This window comes from Artemia sp. Qi Xiang Cuo, chromosome 16, assembly GCF_049724085.1.
Source record: "Artemia sp. Qi Xiang Cuo chromosome 16, ASM4972408v1, whole genome shotgun sequence".
Classification (NCBI taxonomy): domain Eukaryota; kingdom Metazoa; phylum Arthropoda; class Branchiopoda; order Anostraca; family Artemiidae; genus Artemia; species Artemia sp. Qi Xiang Cuo.
In genome coordinates, this window is record NC_142809.1 from 44,008,066 (window position 1) to 44,028,563 (window position 20,498).

The 20,498-nt window shown below is 36.3% G+C and overlaps 2 protein-coding genes across 2 annotated transcripts in view; both read right to left on the reverse strand.

The window, feature by feature from the left end:
- The window catches only part of LOC148942944 (uncharacterized), a 55,266-nt gene extending 36,978 nt beyond the window's left edge, over positions 1–18,288 (reverse strand). Inside the window, exons 1-2 of the mRNA XM_089102405.1 lie at positions 18,245–18,288; positions 15,207–15,297 (exon numbers count right to left, since the gene is read on the reverse strand). The gene's annotated coding sequence lies outside the window, so the exon portion shown is untranslated. The remainder of the gene's footprint in view (positions 1–15,206; positions 15,298–18,244) is intronic.
- LOC148942945 (uncharacterized) overlaps positions 13,266–20,498 on the reverse strand; it is an 84,139-nt gene continuing 76,906 nt past the window's right edge. The window contains exon 5 of the mRNA XM_089102406.1: positions 13,266–13,387. Within this exon, the coding sequence (XP_088958532.1) occupies positions 13,266–13,387 (122 nt within the window). The remainder of the gene's footprint in view (positions 13,388–20,498) is intronic.

Consider the following 20,498-nt stretch of genomic DNA (forward strand, 5'->3'; position numbering starts at 1 on the left):
TTTGCCCCTAGCTATGCGGGTAGGGATACCGACTTCTGTACAGCTGACTAGAGTAAACATATCAGTGTCCTAAGTATCTAAGCCCTCCATAAACAGTGCATGCCATTATTGCCATCCATTATACTCGAAGGTGTCATTTTCAACTGACACTCTGCCAATACCTCACGTTAAGCAACATACTCTAGATTTGAGCAACATTAAGATGATGAAAAAGTAATGAGAGCTTCGTCACAGAATCTGCCAAATCAATGAAGAATGATGGCATGATACTGGTGGAAACGGTGTTTCTAATCGACTGGATTTAATGCAGCTAAATCAATAAAACGTTGTTTCATCTGCTTCTTCCGCTGATGGATGGATTGCAATTCATGTATTCAATCATGACTAGAGTACAGTTACTCTCAGATGCCCAAAGCGCAAGCAACTGCATGTCTTGTGTTTTCATACCAATTTTAAATTATGGCTTTCAAAGTTAATCATAGACAATGTAACTTATGCCTTTTATTGATAAATCCTATATTCAATTATACCCCATTAAATGCGAAAAATCAAGGCAACACAGAACAATTAGGATGTTCTTTAATTAGAATTCGATTAGAACTATTAGAATTCAAACTTTATTCTTAGTTTAAAAAAAAATACTTTTTAAAAGCCATTTTTGGAAAGCCATGCAAAAAGGATAACGAAAAGGCGCAAAGAAGAAACATGGCTCGTTGGGTAATTATAGCCGATGAAGATGGAAGCCCCCAAGGCAGAGGGTGAGTCCAAGCCTGTGGCACCTCCTGGAATTAAAAAAAAATAAAAACATTTTCTCAGCTTCATTAGAAAGTTACTTCACTGATTAATCAATTCACAACACCTTTTATTCTAAAAGAGTGTGAACGAGCTCGTAAGTAACTAGCAATTACCTACGATTAGTATATGCCAAAAAAGAGAAACAAAGCAAGGCATGAACAGACCCTTAACTTACAGATAACAACAAATAAACATAAAAACTGATCAGCCTATAATTTTTTTTTCTGTATTTCAAATCAGCTAGTTCTTAAAAGAAATTAACATTTTCATAAGAAATAAACCACATACAAAAGAGTGATTTTAAACCATTTATAAATTTCATTAAAAACAATGGAAATTTTTTAATCCCCCCCCAAAGGTCAAAAATACATACACACATCACTATGTTCCAAATTCCTCAAATAATGACAGTTTTGTGTCAAAACCACTTTAATTCTTTGCCTCAGTCCCTCCCCTACAAATTTTCAGAAAAAAAAAGAATTTTTCGGATTAAAAAAATCTGTTCATGAACAGATTCAGAGATCTACTGATCCACAAACACAACTACACCTTCTAAGGATAGCTCCACGTTCTTAAGATTTTTGACACCCTATATTTTTAGCTTTCTTTCGCTGACTTTCCACCCACGTTTTTTCTTTTTAATTTGGCACGCGCTATTAGAAAAAAAAGTGGATAAAAATCAGCAGAAAATAAGCAAAAAACATGAAACCAAACAACATCGAAAGGTGCAGTTTTCTTTTGAAGATACTTTTGAAGATACTTCAGGAGTCAATTAGAAAAAAAATCATGAATAACAAATCAGCAGAAAATAAGCAAAAAACATATGACACCAAAGAACATCGGAAGGTGCTGTTTTCTTTAGAAGATACTTCAGGGGTCAATTAAAAAAACAAACCGTGGATAAAAAATCAGCAGAAAATAAGCAAACAACATGAGACCAAACAACATCGAAAGGTGCAGTTTTCTTTTGAAGATACTTTTGAATATACTTCAGGAGTCAATTAGAAAAAAAAAATGAATAAGAAATCAGCAGAAAATAAGCAAAAAACATATGACACGAAACAACATCGGAAGGTGCTGTTTTCTTAAGAAGATACTTCAGGAGTCAATTGAAAAAAAAAACTGGGGATAAAAAATCAGCAGATAATAAGCAAAAACATGTAAGACCAAACAACATCGAAAGGTGCAGTTTTCTTTTGAAGATACTTTTGAAGATACTTCAGGAGTCAATTAGAAAAAAAATGAATAACAAATCAGCAGAAAATAAGCAAAAAACATATGACACCAAACAACATCGGAAGGTGCTGTTTTCTTTAGAAGGTACTTCAGGAGCCAATTAAAAAAAAAAAACCGTGGATAAAAATCAGCAGAAAATAAGCAAAATATATGAGACCAAACAACATCGAAAGGTGCAGTTTTCTTTTGAAGATACTTCAGGAGTCAATTAAAAAAACAAACTGTGGATAAAAAATCAGCAGAGATAAGCAAAAACATGCAAGACCAAAAAACATCGAAAGGTGCAGTTTTCTTTTGTATACTTCAGGAGTCGATTAGAAAAAAAAAATGAATAACAAATCAGCAGAAAATAAGCAAAAAACATATGACACCAAACAACATCGGAAGGTGCTGTTTTCTTTAGAAGATATTTCATGAGTCAATTAAAAAAAAACTGTGGATAAAAAATCAGCAGAGAATAAGCAAAAAACATGTAAGACCAAACAACATCGAAAGGTACAGTTTTCTTTTGAAGATACTTCAGGAGTAAATAGATTTTTAATGTTCGAATTTTTAGTGGTGAAATGCGTTGTCAAAGTTAACTAATTACTTTTGCTGAATCATTTTCACGGTTCAGCGAGGCAGCACTGACAAAAGCATGATCTGCCCTAAAAACTTCCTAATTTTACAAGAACCAAAAGAAAAATTTTACACAATCACAGTTTTCAGGTATAAGAAGACCTACGATGGGTCCAGGGGGCTATTTTTATTCTGATGTCCTTGGTACTTCATACCAAGTTCCAATAATTTGGAACTGCGCACTCACGTGCATTTTACAGTCGAGAAAATGGCACCTGTTGTTAAAAAAAAAAGAATTAGTTTTTTGAAGAAAAAAATTACCAAAAACTGAATAACTGCATATGGAGGTCAATTTTATCAATATTGTATTCCGAATTTTTCGTGATTTTTTTATTAGCTCATTTTTTTCAACTCACTGACTTATTTGAATTTTTGTCGCGTAAACTTATTAAATTTTTGAGCTATTTTTCCACCACTATGGTCAATGCTAAACAAATTAAAAATTCACCCTCAACGGAAAATTATTATTAATTTGCCTAGAGATACAAGGACCCAAAAAACAATGAGTGCAGCTCAGTGTAGATAAATTTAACATATATCTACAGTGGCGTACCCGTAGAAACAAAACAAATCACACTTTTTACCCAATATTTTTAATACACTACAGTCCACATAGACCCTTTGTCAGCGCCCTTGTTATTAACTACTATGTTATAAACAGCTGCTTTGTTTTGTTACAGAGGCTGACATAATCAAGCAGGAACAAAACTGCTATTGTTGTATTAATTTAAAAAGGGTGCCTCAAGCTTAAAGATATTCATCGCGAATCTAAGACAAATATTTACAAAATTCCTTCACGTGCTTTGATTTTGATGGGATTAGTAATATCTGCGATTTACGTTGCCAGAAAGAAGATCCAGTAATCGTGTTTTCCATTATTTTGCCCAAGGCCTTTTTCGGTAATATTCAAGTTTGGCGGCTCTATAGAAGGAAACGTCTAGTAATGCCATTCGATTCCTTGTTTTATGCTCTTTCCGAACATCATATTCACGTTTCTGACAATTAGGGCCCGACCGATATGGATTTTTGGGGTCCGATATCGATACATTGGTATCGTACCGATACGACACCGATATAATTTGCCGATAAATTCCCCTTCGGAACTTAACCTAAAGTTTAAGCACCCTATTCTCTGCCCATATTCATACTCACATTTGTGTACCTTTCTATTACACACCAAAGAACAACCTCAATCCACTGTGGATTCCAAACATTTGGCCATTTACAAGAATCGTTTGCTTTTCTTTACTTTTTCTGATCAGCAGCTTCTGAGCACACAAAAGGAATGGCGGATATTTGCGGAAGTGAGAGATAAGAAAAAAATTAATCATAGAGGCCGGTTTAGCTACATAAACACAAATACGTGAAAATTTGATTACTAAATTTCCAAGGTGAATAAGGAAATTTTCCAAGGTGTTGGCACACGGCGGCGAAACCTTAGACCCCCCCCACCTTACAATACCTCCTCTCCCCCTTAGATGCGCCCCTGACAGGATATCATGGTTTTAACCGATTGAAACTTGGATCTTTCACCCACACAAGTGAACATTTACTAAACAAAACTGTCTGATTCATGTTCTTTTTAGTTGTTTTGGTAGAAGATGTACGTTCTTCAAGTCACCATACATTTAGAACATTGCGGCACCAGGTGTGTATTGACAAGTATTGACAGCAAATATACTTTGACTCATCGGTGCTGCTCTCTCCACCATGGTCAGGCTTAGCTGGTGGCTCCGCCCCCAATGACTGGACAAGCAAAATTACCGGAGGAAATCAAGTACCATCTTCTGGACAGGTTGCGTAAAAAAACATATCAGCCGATATTCCTTTCCCGATACCTGATAATAACACTGACCCTCATATCGACCCGATAATATCAGTCGGCCGATATATCCGTCAGGCCTAACTGACAATGCCCCAACCGCTCTGATGGCCCCATATACAGCCCTAACAATATATTTCTTCGTTGTTTTTCATCTCGTGGCGTGTCGCATAATGGGTATCTCTAGAATTTACTCGATGAAATCAAGTTTCACATAAGCGATTACAAAAGAATTGAGGATAAAATATTATTTGAAGTGATTTAAAAGTGGAATAAAACATGATAATGTGATTAATATAAACAAGCTGCTCATTATAAAGTAAGAATTTCAAAGGTTTAGCATTTTCTTTTAGTTTTGTATATATCCTAGGGCTATATACGGGACCATCAGGAGGGGTGTGGTACAAAGTCGGAAAGGCAAATATAAAATTTAGAGTGATCAAAGAATCTAAGGGTAGTATTTTTATTGGTATTCCTGTACTAAACGCGCTCTTTTATATAGTGCGAGTTTGGTTAATGCTAATGAAATAAAATAAAATATGATAAATATATAATAGTTTATAAACAAATTTGGACTATATATTTGCAAATTAGGGGGGTGGGGGTAAAGCATAGCATATATTAAATACGTAACACAACCTAACCTAGGTACCTTCTCCCCCTCTAAACCCCAAAAAACAACATTTTAAATATAGTCCTTGCCTTTGTGTATATCCCACAAGGCAGCGTAAGCCTGTGTTTCACCACGCATATCGGTCTATTTCGTGACTGGTTTGCATTGCAGTATATAAAAGAGTCCGTTTAGTACAGGAGTACCTTTTTATATAAGTAATTTCCCCTATATGGAGCCGGAGAACTAGAATCTTATCCCTTCTTCCCAGCAGCATTAGCCTTAATTGGAGCAGAACAAAGTTTGAAAATTAAATTTATATTTTCAATCTTAACCCATCGACCAAGGCTCTGATGTAGCAGAAAGGAACCAGTTGTAGGAATTCCTATAGCTCACACCCTTTTTTTTCAAACCTTGCACTGGCGTTGAGGGATTCAAGAAAAACATTAAAATATGAGATTTGCATTTTTGAACTTTGAATTCCAACATCACAGTTTATAGACAGTAAGCTTATCGCAGATCATTTCTGGTCTTCGGTCTCGGTGCGAACAAAAAGTTCCTCCCAGTTATTTCTGCCTTAGCGGATTAGTCTGTTATCGTCAATCACTGAGAAATGGTTACCAAGTGCATTATTCGTAATTGCGAAAGCAGAAAAAAACTTGGTGAGCCAGCCAAGTGGTTTGCAAGTGTCCCATCTCACAGGTATGAATTAATTTATATACAAATTATGACTTAATCTATTATTTACGTGGACTCAACTGATCGGCCTATGTAGGATTTTATAAAAAAGGGGGCGGGGGTTGATGACATTTGTGAAAATAAGGAATTTTTTCTTCTTCTAATAACTGGTGGAGTAGGTGTGATGGTTTCAGGGGCGGATCCAGGATTTTTTTAGGGGGGCGCAAAATAGGTTGATCCAACAAACTTACGTTAGGAGCAAGTTTAATTAATGCAAACTTGCATTAATTAGGTAAATTACACTACTTTAGACTACTTTACGGGGGTAACCCTCGCCCCCCCCCTCTGGATCCGCAACTGGATAGTTTATCATTTTTTTTCACGTCGTGATATTTTTTTTCTCAGATAATAATCTCACATCATAATCAAATGTCATCGCTTTATGGCATTGTTCAAATAAAACTTATTTTTTACTTGATTATCGTCGTAAATTTATTCCTTGTCTTTCTTTCCATTCTTAAACCAATGTCATATTTACCTTTTGCATTATTACAGCCCACTATATATACATTCATATAAATTTATATGCAGTGTTACCGTCATACCAATTATTCTCCTTTCCTTTTTTATTCTTTAATAATAATTTCTGGTCGTTTTGAGTTTGAATTATTGTAGGCTTCTATTTCTACTGATCTTAAGTTTAATATGGCCTTGACTTTTCTTTTAAAAAAACTTTCTTTTTCGTAAAGTTTTCGTAGTATATATATATATATATATATATATATATATATATATATATATATATATATATATATATATATATATATATATATATATATATATATATATATATATATATATATATATATATATATATATATATATATATATATATTATATTTATATCGGCGCGTACAAACAGCTCCTCTCATTTGATCTGCCATCAGCGGTCCAATTACCCTGGAACACGTATTTTGGCAGAAACTTTCTCAAAATGCCTTTGAAACCAACTTGAGACTTCGAAACCTATTATTCCTAAAAACATCTAATAATAACATTACACTACTAACTACCGGTTTTCATGTATGTATTGGAATAAATTAATTTAAAATTAGTTTCTTCAAAATTAGTGTTCCAACGTTGAAGCCAAGCTTCGCGTCCAAAAAAAATCTGACTTGTCTACCCGTGAAAAGATCTGACTTCGCTTATGTTTATATCTGCCAAAGCGTTCTCCGGAGCACTCGCATCCCGGTCCGGGTTTTTATAATGGGTAAGATAGAGAATGATCATACTGCTAATTATATAAACTGTGTCCAACATCATTTAGAGGTTTTGATTTCGAAAGCATTTAGTATATTGGTGATAAATCATAAGTGATCGGCGTCCCCCCTAAAAACTTGACTCTTCGAACAAAGCTTCTTAGGCACCAAAAGAGAAATCAAGGGGGCGTTGACATCCTGCACCGTCTCGGAACGTCACGCGTGCCGCACAGTTCCACCACGCTTCACAAAATCCCCCAAACGCTTGGCATACTCCCCAGAACGTTTGACACAGTTCCGCCACGCTTGGTGTACATAGTTTCTGAGAGGAGGGAGCCTTCGAGAGAAATGAAATCAACTTTTTTTTCCCTCGTAAATTAACAAAGCAACAGTTCCACTGATGTAATCCTCGCAGTTTCTTTTACTGCCAAGGAGGAAGGTCATCAACACCAGCATGAGGAAGTCCTAGCAGCCTCAACCAAAAACCCTTTCGTCACTGTTTCTGAAACTCCCTTTACATTCTCCCTCTATTGCTATACGACGCACATAGGAAATGCGAGGGGGGGGGGGTCTGTGACCCGTTCCCCTTGAAAACTAAGGCCTTTTTCGACTCCTCAACAGATTTTCATAAAATTAACCGATTTGACCGTTTTCCAAGGAATTTGACCCCCAAATGTCATTTCTGTGTATGTTCACGTGCTATATGCCTCCATGTTGCAGCAAAAGCAAGTCTTGCCATCTGTCACTTTCAAACGTTGAAGGTCCAATTTACATCAAACCATATTTAATCACCACAGAATTCCACCGCAGATCAAGATCGACGCGTAATCTTGTTATAATAGTCCAGACCATTTCAGTCACCCGAAAAGAATTCAGATTGCAGAAAAGGATTCCAACCGAGCAACTCAAGGAAATTAGGAATCCTACCAATTATGACTTGCTATTCATATAACTAATTTGTGTTTAGTAATGTTTCTTCCATTACTTGATACTTGCTATCATCTCAAATCTGGGAAGTGAACATGCAACACTCCATAAAACCAAATTGTAAAACAGTAATCTCTTGGTGCTAACTATGCGTGTCTTTGTAATGGAAGAAATACATTAAGGCATATTAAATGTGATTTGCAAAAGTGAAAAAGTAACTACATTCGTAGTAAATAGATGTAATCATTACTCTCTGTCCGATTTTGGTTATAAGCTTGTCGTAGAACAAACATACTTTTCGGTTCCTTGAGTTCCTTTTTTGTTGCTCAAATAGGAATAGTGGTACTTGTCGGTTATTGGAAACACGTTCGAGAATTATGCTTAGGTTAAATATCAGAAAACCGGTTTCATAGCTACAAAAACAAGTGATGGATGATACAATGCATTGGAGCTAACTATGCTGATGACATTCTTGATATTAGTAGAACAGCCTTTGGAATTGAGGAAAATTTTGGAATTCTCGATAGGGAGTATAAACGTATTGGTCTTCGATTTAGTGAGAATAAGACTAAGTTGCTTGTGTTCAATCACCGTTCAGATTGCCCAACAAATGTTCAGCTGGGTGAACATGTTATTAAAGCACAAGATACGCTAACGTATCTTGGTGTACCGATTGGGTCAAATCTTCGCGCCACGCGTCAACTTTTGAAAGATTTTTTTGTCAGAAAAGCCAGGAATGCGTATGGTTTACCAGTTGCGTTAAAGTTTAAATTTAACCGCCGTATCTTAGCTAGCGTTTATAATGCATTTTCTGTTCCGAATCTACTTGCCCTTGCACCATTTTGGTCTCTTCTTACTGCTTCAGATATTAGGGATATACGGAAGTGTTTCTACAAGTATGCGAAATATTTGCTAAGGCTGCCTCTCTGGACTAACAACAGATCACTATCCTCGCGGTATGAAGTTGCTAGTCCAGTGTCCACGATGCAGAAAAGAAATGAGAGATATCGGAAGCAGATTATTGGTGAAAGCGCCTCTGAAATTGTCCGTCGTTGATAATATGTTTGTTCTTACATATAATTGCCCTTATTGGAGAATTTTTTTTTCTTGTGTTTTGGTTCTGTTTGTATTTGTCAGAATTTATTTGTTTCTTTCCATTTTATTTCTTTATACTCCATCAGTGTTGTATTTTACATTTATGATGGGCAATAAATTTATAATTTATATATACATACATAATGCATTGGACTTTTAAAATTTGGGCAATATATTTGCACATTAGGGGCGGGGGTGGGGTTAGGTCACGTTAGGTTTTCATAATTTTGTTTGCAACGTATTATTTTATCATTATGTTTTGATGTTTTTCATTAGGATTAACCTAACTTTACTTCTTGGGTGTGTTTCGAATAACCGACCAGCACCTAGGAATCTACTTCCTCCAGTAAAGTTTAGCATCTATTGGTGGAAGACAGACATTAAATGTTATTTAAATTTCTGAAGAAAAAAAAAACAACTTCAAATTCGGCTAACTGTAATTTCCTAGAAAGGTGCTAGAAAGGTGATGCTAGAAAGGTGAATCCTGTAAAAGCTGGAGAATAATGATGAGTTAAATTGCATTAAGAAACGTTGAAGCACGGTTTCCAGGACAAAAACTAAACAGAAAAAGCGTGATTATTGTCCTACACTTCCAAATTAAAAAGTATGACATCTTTGTAAAAGCCCAAATTGTTATTTGGGTTAAAAGGTGTTAAAAGGATGCAGTACCGGGAGAGATAAATATCTCCACCTTTTTTTAAAATGATTGGTTCTTTTGTGAGAACAAGCTAGCAAAAACAACCGAAAGTTTTTGAGTCACATCATTTTTTACAAGAAGACCCTCTGTTTCTCCGTGATCAAACATAATTATCTTAATACCAAACGATAGCTCTCCTAAGAAACAGCCTTAAAACCATCTTTCACCTGTTCTTCCTTATTCGTCTTTGTAGTCTCTCGCTCTTCCTTGCCACAAGTTCAACTCAATTTTGGGATATGAAATCATATTTTAGGAGCCAATGTACAATCCTAAGATGGATAATTCAATTTTTAGCATCCATCAATGGACCCAAACCCCCTTGCTCGGAATACTTCTTGTTTCTTTTGGTAGCTTTGTCCTGTTATTGGTTGGCATATTTGCATACCTTTTCCTTGACTCTACCTCTGCAGCTTTCGAAGCCTACACCTACCCCAACGATCCTGCATCTGTGCTCAAAGTAACGCCTCGATGAGCAGTAATACCAATCTCGTCTAGTTTCTACCAACAGCACTAATAAAAATTGATTTTTTTACTTTATTAACATAATAAACAAAAATATAAACCATTACAAAAATAAAACAATGTGATAGGGACAACAAAATTAATTGAAATTTGTTCATTAAATTTATAAAATTTATTATAAAAAAAAATTGAAAAACAGAATTTCTAAGAAATAGTCCAATTTGTTAGAAATTATAAATATAATAACTTAAAAATATAATAGTAAAATTAGCGAAAATGGGCTATAATTTTGTGAGTTGCGCAAGTATAGGCCTGGTCCTAGAAAACTGGCAGTTGTGGACAGGGAATTACATTAAGCATAACTACTTGGTTCAAAACGGTTGAGAGGATAAACTATCATTTTTTAGATGCGCAGACATTAATGCAGAGAGGAAGACTGCTTTTGGTAGGACGGGGGGGGGGGTAGATTCAAATCCATACAAAAGCAAAATAAAGACGATCTAAATGAAAATTATCAAGATTTAAAAAAGTTGATATTTAAGGATGACTCGCTCCCTCCTAGACATGCTTGAACTCCATGCTGAGTATTTGTGGTCCTTGCCAGACATTAATGTGAGAAATCACAAAGAAGAGTTAGTGCTTTTAAATGACCCAGAGAATCCCTTTGTTGGCAAAACATATACGCCTCTCACATATGCTTATGTGTTACTGTGATGGCGGGAATCTGGTTAATGTCGACATTCACCGGTGAGTGTCCGAAATCCTTTTTCTCTGCTTGGATTCAATTAGCTCTGCGAATCAGCTATTTCAGTCTTATTGAAGCTTTGATGGTGTAAGTTAAAGTTAGATTGGGTTAACTTCAGTAGCGGATCCAGGGGGGGGGCGATCTCCCCCCCCTTGTTTGGGCAAAAAGTTCCATCATTAGATTTTTTGGAACTTTATTGCGATGTCAACGCTTGTATCAACGTATCTTTGAAAAGGATCGGACGCCACTAGGTCTGTCTGTCTTAAGTATTTAGGCAGTTGTCTAGTGTTTGGTGTCACCCGAACTTACAAGGCATTTTGAAGCTTGTCATCTCGTAAATCGTTGAAGCTTCAAAAAGTGTGCGCGTCAAAACCTGTTTCTTATTCAATAACTAAGCAAAAATCGCCAAGCCTAACAACATCGAAAATATAAGCACTTTCTACGAAAATGATATCGGAAGCTATATCGATAGACTTGAAAAACTGGATGATCGTACGCGATTCCAATTGCTTCAGAACTTGTGGATTCCAACGTCTAGCAAAAGCTTCCCCTATTCAGTCCATAAGAAGCGGGGCAGGAACGAAAAGTGATTTTTAAATCGTACTCGCTTGGAAAAATTTCATTGGCTAGTACTTTCGAATAAGATGAGGGGCTTATTCTGTAAATATTATGTTTTGTTTAACGTTCGAGGGGTTGGAGGCTCCAATCAATTGCAAAAGTTGGTAAAGAAGCCCCTCGTGACTTTTCCTAAGCTAACTGGAAAAGACGGTGACTCGGTGTCTCATGAAAATAATCAGTATCACCGCGATTCAGTTGACGCAGGCAAACATTTCCTTCTAAAATATGACAACCCTGAAACCAACATTTTAAGCCTTGTAAACGAACAACGTAGCCAACAAGTGCAGGAAAATAGAGCGAGATTGAAGCCAATTGTAGAATCAATTGTTTTCTTGGGTCAACAGAATATTGCTCTTTCTGGCCATAGAGATGATGAGAATTATTTGCAGAAAAGGACTCATTGACAAACGAAGGAAACTTTCGAGAAATATTAAGGTACTGTGTCAAAAGTGGCGACATCACTTTAAAACAACATTTTGAAAGCTCAGGTGTACATGGTACTTATATAAGCAAAACAACACAGAATGAATTAACTGAATGTTGTTCCAAAGAGATTCTAAAAGAAATTCTTGCACGAGTTCATTCTGCCAAGTTCTACAGTGTGGTTGTTGATGAAACAACGGATGTGTCAAACAAATCACAACTGAGTATTGCCCTTTGCTACAATTACAATTGCGCAAGACGTGAAGATTTCGTTGGTTTTTTAGACCTACACGAAACATATTACTCGGACAGCATTGGAAACTTCGAACCAACCATTAAAGGGGAAATGCTTGAAATGTTGTGTTGGATTTTCTTCGATCTCTTGGGCTAGACTCGGAAAATTGTGTGGGCATAGTCACTGATGGATGTGCTATGATGGTTTCTGAACATTGTGGAGCTGTAAAAGAAGTTCAAAAGGTACCAAAGAATGCCCTGCATTGCCCATGTTTCAACCATACTCTAAATCTTTCCATGTCAAAAACTTCTTCTATCCAGAGTGTTAGAAACTCCATCGGAGTAATAAAAGAAATAGTTGCTTTTTTTGGTGCTTCTACAAAGCACAATTATGTTTTAACCGCAGTAATGAAAGCGCAGCTAACTGGCATTTGTGAAACGCGTTGGATCAAAAGGCATGATTCGTTACTGCAGGTTCTGGTAGAGCTCCCTAAGATAGTGGAAGCTCCTGAGATCATTAGCGACTGGGCAAAATGCACAACTGGAGCAAAAGCAAAATCCTTATTGACTGCTGTCACATCCTCCGACCTGATAGTAACCATTTACTCTCTTAGTAACATATCTGGACTAATTTTACCGCTCAGTCGGCTATTTCAGAAAAAGAGCTTAGACCTCGTGTCTGCAGAAAGCCATGTTAAGGACCTTCTTACCCAGCTGCAAGTCAAGCGTCGGGAGAGTGAAAGCGAGTTTAAAAACACATTTGACGAGGTAACTAAAGTGGCAACCGAGCTAGGTTTATAAATAACAGTCCCAAGGATAGCGAAAAAGCAAACGAATCGGATTAATGTACCATTCAGTTCATACGAGGAATATAATAGACGGTCAGTTTTTATTCCCTTGTTGGACACAATCATTTCGGACTTAGAAAGCCGTTTTTCCGTTGAAACGCTGGACACTTTTAAGCTCAGTATTTTCTTGCCGATAAATTGTATGGAAACGGACAAAGAACAATTCGCTAATACAATTCATGACTTGTCACAGCGATACTAGTCAGTAATGGGTTTCCCCTCCCAATCGTTTTGTGAATCTGCCCTGGCCGGAGAAGCGACAATATGGAAAACTCGGTGGCTTCGTCCGAGAGAAAGTAATGCAGGCACAGGTAGAATACCTGAAACACTAGGGAAAATTTACAGAAACAGAACTGCGATGCTGATATTTTCCCGAATACTTCAGCGCTCTTGCAGATTCTCATGACCCTACTTGTCAGTGTGGCATCTGTTGAACGAAGTTTTTCTACCCTGAGAAGATTGAAAACGTGGCTAAGAAATAAAATGACGGAGGAAAGACTCACCGGACTTGCCCTTCTTCATGTTCACCGTGATATTGACATATGTGTAGAAAGTGTTATTGATAAATTTGCTAATAGTGGAAATAGGAGGCGAGAATTTGTTATCTAATATTGATAGTGTTCCTATAAATGTATTTTTGTGGATAGCTCTATACAACCGATAGCTAAATGACGAATAGAAGCAGAGACATGCAGCTTTCAATATCACTAAAGTACATTAGAATTAATTTCGAATGGGAATTTTTCGCAACGAGTCGCCCCCCCCTCCTAAAATCCTGGATCCGCTACTGGTTAACTTAGGTTGAATTATATAGCTTGTAAATCTCAGAAATGGGTTAAAAATTTAGCTTATCCTAACCCAACCTAACCTAACCTTTCACCATCAAACCTTGCATTAAATTGAAAAATTGACTGGCAACGCTGACTAAATCCAAGAAGGAAAAAAAGTATTTCGGATTTGGACATTCCAGTTCGGACTACCAGTGAATGTCAACATTAACCAATTTGCGGACATTCACGGTAACATATACATTATATCAAATCTGTAAAAGCACAAAGGCTGAAGGATGAGATATTGAATCCTTTCCAACATTATTACTTGGACATTGTTCCTAGAAGATAGAATATTTTAGATCTCGTAGTTTAGAAGAAAATGGCTTGCCGATTTATAATGGCTGATTCAATTTTTCACCCCTTCTCCACTAAATTCCTGAAAACGGTCATAGCAAAGGGGTGCTCAGAATACAGAATATTTGGAACAATACTGTTCTGATTATACCACCTCCATTCAGGTCAAACTGAATTAGGGCTAATCCAAGATTTTGATTCGGGTGCTTAGGGATGCGAAGTTCAATTAGTCAAAACAACGAAAATAAGGCAAGTTTAATATTTATTCTTGAAAGATACAGAAGACAACATAACATTCTCAGCATTTCGGGGGACGCATAAAGAGCAAAGACGTATACAGGGGGGGGGGGGGGTGCCTCGGTGCACTTCGGGGCACCCCAATTTTTTCTTTTTTTTTACTATTGGCCCACTCACCTCGAAAAAATTCCTACATTCGTGTCTAGTCAGGAGGCCTCTTTCATGCGGTATGTGTCTGATATAAAATTACACTGTACGATACGTGTAGTTAATATAATTTCCAAACATAAACCTTTTGCGCAAAAAATAGGTAGGCTACTCTTGCATTATATGGGCCTTTAAAAGGAAACCAGTCACGAAAAACACGTTTTTGACGGGACGTTATAGAGACATACAATGATAGCTTGGTTTTTATTGCGTATACGATATTTAAACTGTTGTTTTTGGGGGGTTTAGGGGGGGGGAAGGTACCTATGTTAGGTTACGTATTTAATATATGCTTTGCTTTAACCCCCCCTCCCTAATGTGCAAATATATAGCCCAAATTTGTTTCTAAACTATTATATATTCACCCTATTTTATTTTATTTCATTAGCATTAACCAAACTTGACTTTTTAGAAAGGCCCATATAATGCAAGAGTACCAAAAAATATTTTGTTTCATTCGAATATTGTGATCCTGTGGCAAATACTGTTGTCTTTAAATGTCAGAGAAAACGATATTTCGATAACAGTCAAATAACACAGCAATTGAAATTGTAAAAGAGGCACTCACTTCGTTTATTTTACAGGTACTTCCGAATCCAGATACGAATTAACAAAGCACCCTTCCATCGCATCTGTTTCCTCCGATGTCAATACATCAACTGGAATTAGAAGAATTTCTAAGATAGAATGTTTTTCACGCTTTCGTCTGAGAAATGGCTGCCCTACCAGCTCACAAATTTCGTGTCAAACAGCAATATTTTCCAATCGAATTAGAAAAAAATTTCTTCAACACTAGTCTAAACATTAGGGTGATGATAAATCTCTATGTTTTCCCAGCCTAATTCCAATGGAGGTTCCACGAGGGCAGATGACCTTTAGCTAAATTTGTCTTTTAATTTAATGCACAGGAACTATAAATCAATCTCGAGACACTAGCCAGAAAACAGATAATCATCAAAATTGCTTATCTAATGCGTTTTAGGCCTTAAAATCGGTCCAGCCGCACATTCTTATGTTTTGGAAAATATAGGCATCAGGGCTGGCCTTACCCGGGATATTTTTCGGGAGGAGGGGGGGGGGGGTAGGGTACAAAAAACTTTGCGAGCCGGAAAAACAATTCGAGGGGGTGGGGGGTCAAACCCCCTAAGCCCCCCCATGGGTACAGCCTTGATAGGCATTAATTATATTTTGACAAGACATTCGTCTGCAAGAGTTACTACGTTGAAACGCAACCACAAATGACACAAGCCGGGTCCCTCAACCGAAGTATCTGCATACTTATCCTTCCGTTTTTCAATAACAGGAAGTATCCTTGTTTTTTCTTCTTCACAATTTTATCGATTTCGTATTTTATTATTTTGATAAAATTTGACAATATTTGACAACATTAAATTCTTTTAATATTTCATTCATTTTCATTTTATATATAGGCTATATTATTTTTTTTCAAAAGTTTAAGCTGGATTAAAAAGCAGGTTAGTATGAAGAGAAGAGCCTTAGTTGCCATTCAGCCCAAAAAACTTGAAGATCCCCCACCTTAATTTCTAAAAAAAAATTCCTTCAGCTCGGCCTTCGCTGTTTCACCGAATCTGACCATCCCCCAAACAAAATTCTTGCGCAAATGCCTGATACAAAGTATATCTGCTTTACTTTAGCTACCGTTAACTAAGGAAAATAAAAGGTTACAGTATTAATTGCTAATTTGTTCTATAGGCCCGTTTTTCAGCACTAAGATCTTACATCTTTTTGCAAAGATTATCGTGTTTTAACTCATCTTTGTTCTAAGATATTACAGCTCACTGATGTCAGCAAAAAGTGTGAAGACCGCCACTGTTCTGCCATATAGAACAATTATGAGAGAACTTAGATGATATACTCATCATTGTTCTCAGACCGCTGATCAGAGCAGAATGATGACAGACGTTTGCAAAAGAACGCCATAAGATGTAAGATCTTTGTTAAAAGATTTCAATTTTAAGCGTTTTCTGACAAAATATGTAAGATCTTAGCACATTGGTGAGTGAAAAAACGGCCCTAATCTTACTTAATTGATTTTTACAAATTATATTTGTAGCGGTTCTAGGAAAAACGGGAAATTTTCGGCAGTTCATATTATTGACTTACGAATAAAGTAAACATACCACTCAATGCCTTTTTTTATGCTCTTTCCAAATATAACAATCATTTTTGTCGGAAATGAATTTTACCCCCTCCCCTATATATACCAATTCAGGGTATATATTTGCACATTCAAGGGAAGGGGGGGTAAATTTTATTTCTGATGTAACTGAGAGGTAAGTTTAAACTTTACCCCCGCCCCCCCCCTAATGTGAAATATATACCCTGAATTGGTATATATAGGGTATATATAATTGGTATATACACCTATGCGATGTGAAACAATTTTACCCCCCCCCCCTAATGTGCAAATATATACCCTGAATTGGTATATATAGGAATGGAGGTATTGAATTGGGGGTACTGAATTGGTAATATGAACTGCCAAAAATTTACCGGAAAGGCGTCTTATTCAAATGCAGTCAGGAGCAAGAGCGTCACCAGAAAATGTTGCTCGGGGGGGGGGAGTATTTCTCAGTTTCCTATTTGTAGATGTCTTCTAGTTCCCCAGGGTTTCATCCCCCTCAATTGTGGCGTCCATGGTCAGGAACTAAAATATTGAGGATTTTTCATCCATACTTAACAAGTTATTACCCATGCGATGCGATACAATTTTTAGATTTATTTGACAATCGATGTTTGTTTTTATGGTGGACACCCCCCCCCCCCTTCTTGCAGAAATAGAGATATTTATTTTTGGAAAGCTTTAAGATGAAAATACACAGTTACGGGTGAATCGAGCTTTGCCACTAAATTTCGAAAAAAAATGAGAAAGCCGTGGTATGTATTATATCGCTATTACCGTACAACAAGCTATTAGATCTTTTCTACAGATATTCCAAAGACTTGGACAATGAATAGATCATAACAGGCGCGCTATCAATTCTCTTATTTCTCAAGATTTCTACAAGAGTTTTCTGGTAATTTCCTACGCAGTGTTATTACTCCCTGTTGGTTCGAATCCCCTCCTCTCCCCCGAAAAAACACCATATAAGTGCCTCGACCGCCAGTAGAACCTGTTTATTAGATCTTTAGCCAACCCCCAAAACACTGGAAAAGACCCAAAATAGAATAATTGGCCAACAAGTCAAATTACATGTTTCAAATATCGCATTTTTAAACGACTTATTTTTAAATTATTCCATTGGAATTTTCCTAAACCTATACCAACACCAAATAAACATATTTAGGAGGGGGGGGACAGGGCCGTATCCAAGATTCTTCGTCGGGGGGGGGATATACATATCCTTTAGCGTATAACCAAGGTCGCAAGGGCTATATCGGGACATTAAGGAGGAGAGCGGGCCCAGTTAAATCGTAATTAACTGACTAAATTAAATCGTAATCTGATTTAAATTAATTAAATCGTAACCTGAAACTCCACTAAATTCAAAATTTCTTAATATGACGACATAGAAGTTTTTTCAGGTAACGATATGAACTCACTTTCAACATTATTACTTTATTTATATTTACATATGTTCTTACCTAAGAAAAAAAGAATATTCCCTAAATATATCCCGACATCCAATATGTTTCAGCTCAAGCGCTCGTCCAATACTGATTGAGTCACGATGATGTAATGATTTCTGCAGCTTGGCGGTTGCCTTTCGGGTAGTAATATAATTTATTGAACTCATATTATGGCACGTTAACTAGATTTATAAAACTTTTAATCGCCGAAAAATGTGCACTGACGTTTGGCAGAACCATAAGAAAAAATAGAGATGGGGAGCGCCGTGCCCTCTTAGAAAACACATGCCCCCTTCCTGAAATCTGAGTATTGGAAAATATAAGTCAAAAAGGACGAGCATACGGGATAAAATAATTTATTGAGCTCATTTTATGACATGTCAATTAGATTTAGAAATTTCTTAATAAACAAAATCTATATTAATATTTGGCAGCATCTAGAGCGAAGTTAAAGGTAGGGAGGGTCGCGAATCCTTAGAAAACTCCTACCCCTCCTAAACAGTTAAGAAATAAATTTTAAGTTAATGTAAATGTTAAGTTAATAAAAGTTAAGAAATAAAAGTTAAGATACGAGCATATATGCACGTAGAGATTGCAAGTGGTGGAAAGGCCCTCAGCAAAGCCGTATCCAGAGAGGGGGTTTAGCCCCACCCCCGAAATGTTTGTCTGACTCGTAAAAACGTAACAAAAATGAATATAAAGAAATTTTCGATGGGCTTTAAGTTTTTTTGTAACCCCCCCCCACCCCAAAAAAATCCTTCTGTAAACCCCCCCCTCCGAAAAAAATGGATACAACCCTAACCCTCAGCAAAAATGCGCAAAATTACGCTTCCAAGAAAAGATAAACGTTGGTAGCCTGCATTTGTAACCGTTTCCAAAAAGTATGTCTCTAATAAAATTTAGTTCATCTGTGATGTAAGATTAAGAGCAAATGTTTAGGGCACGGTCAACAAGAGACGTAACAACGCCTCTTTTAAGTTGTGGGGGGTGATTGGATTTAAAATGTAGATATCAGTTATTTTGTGTGGGTTTTCTGTAAATTGTAAAATCCAGTTTATCAATGCTACGAATAATTAATACATCCAGAAACGGTAATTTATTTGTATTTTCAGTTTCTAAGATAAATTGTAAATTTTGGTCATATGTATTAAGGTGATCTAGAAAGCCCCTAAGTTCATTTTCCCCTTAATTCCAGAGCGATATTACATCATCCATATAACGCCCCCAATAGACATGTTTTAAAAAATATGAATTTAAGGCCCATTTATGGATAAAATAAAAAGAATTATGGAACTGAAAATACATTGAATACATATTACAAATTTTGACTAGGGATATTAAAACCTCACAATCTATTCCTGTTATTGAATCTTCAATTAAATGATAGTTTTCTTCTATTTTATTTTTTAGTAACTGTTCACATATTGCTACACTCATATTTGTGTGCAAAGAAACTGTGTCGAAACTACTTGTCATTATATTTTCTGAAGTGCTTGGACTTTTAAGTTCTTCCACTAAATCTACCGAATTACATACGTGAGACTTTTGGAAATAAAGCAACGGTTTGAAGGCTACACACAACCACTTTCTAATGTTGGGAGCAGGGGCTTTCGTATATGCTACAATAGGCCTTAAGGGAATACCTTCCTTATGTAATTTCGGTAAACCGTAAAATTTTTGGCAAAAGCTACTTCGGGGGAGAAATGTATTATACAATTGTGGGGTGATAGTAGAGAGGGAGGTGCTACTCCGGAACGAACCATATGGTTTATGGTTTTCTCAGTGAGAATGAAAAAACAGGAATTTTCTCACTTTGAAAAACATGAATTTTCTCACTTTGATGGATGTTTTCTTGGACGGTTATGGGTGTTGGTCAATTCATTTGTTGTTTTTCATGGATGTCAACCTTAATTTATGTCTGTTTTATGGTTTTTGTCAATGAGAATGAAAAAAAAGGAGCTTTCTCACATTTATGTATTTCAAAAGCAATTTGTATATTTTCTATGTTTTTTGTCAGTGAGAATGGAAAAAACAGGAACTTTCTCACTTTGATGGATGTTTTCTTGGACGACTAGGGGTGTTGGTCAAGTTTTTTGATGTTTTTAATGGATTTCAACAACAATTCATGTCTGTTTTATGTTTTTTCTCATTGAGAATGAAAAAACATGAATTTTATCAATTTGATGGATGTTAAGAGCAATTTATGTCTGTTTTATGGTTTTTGTCAGTGAGAATGGAAAACCAGGAACTTTCTCACATTTATGGATTT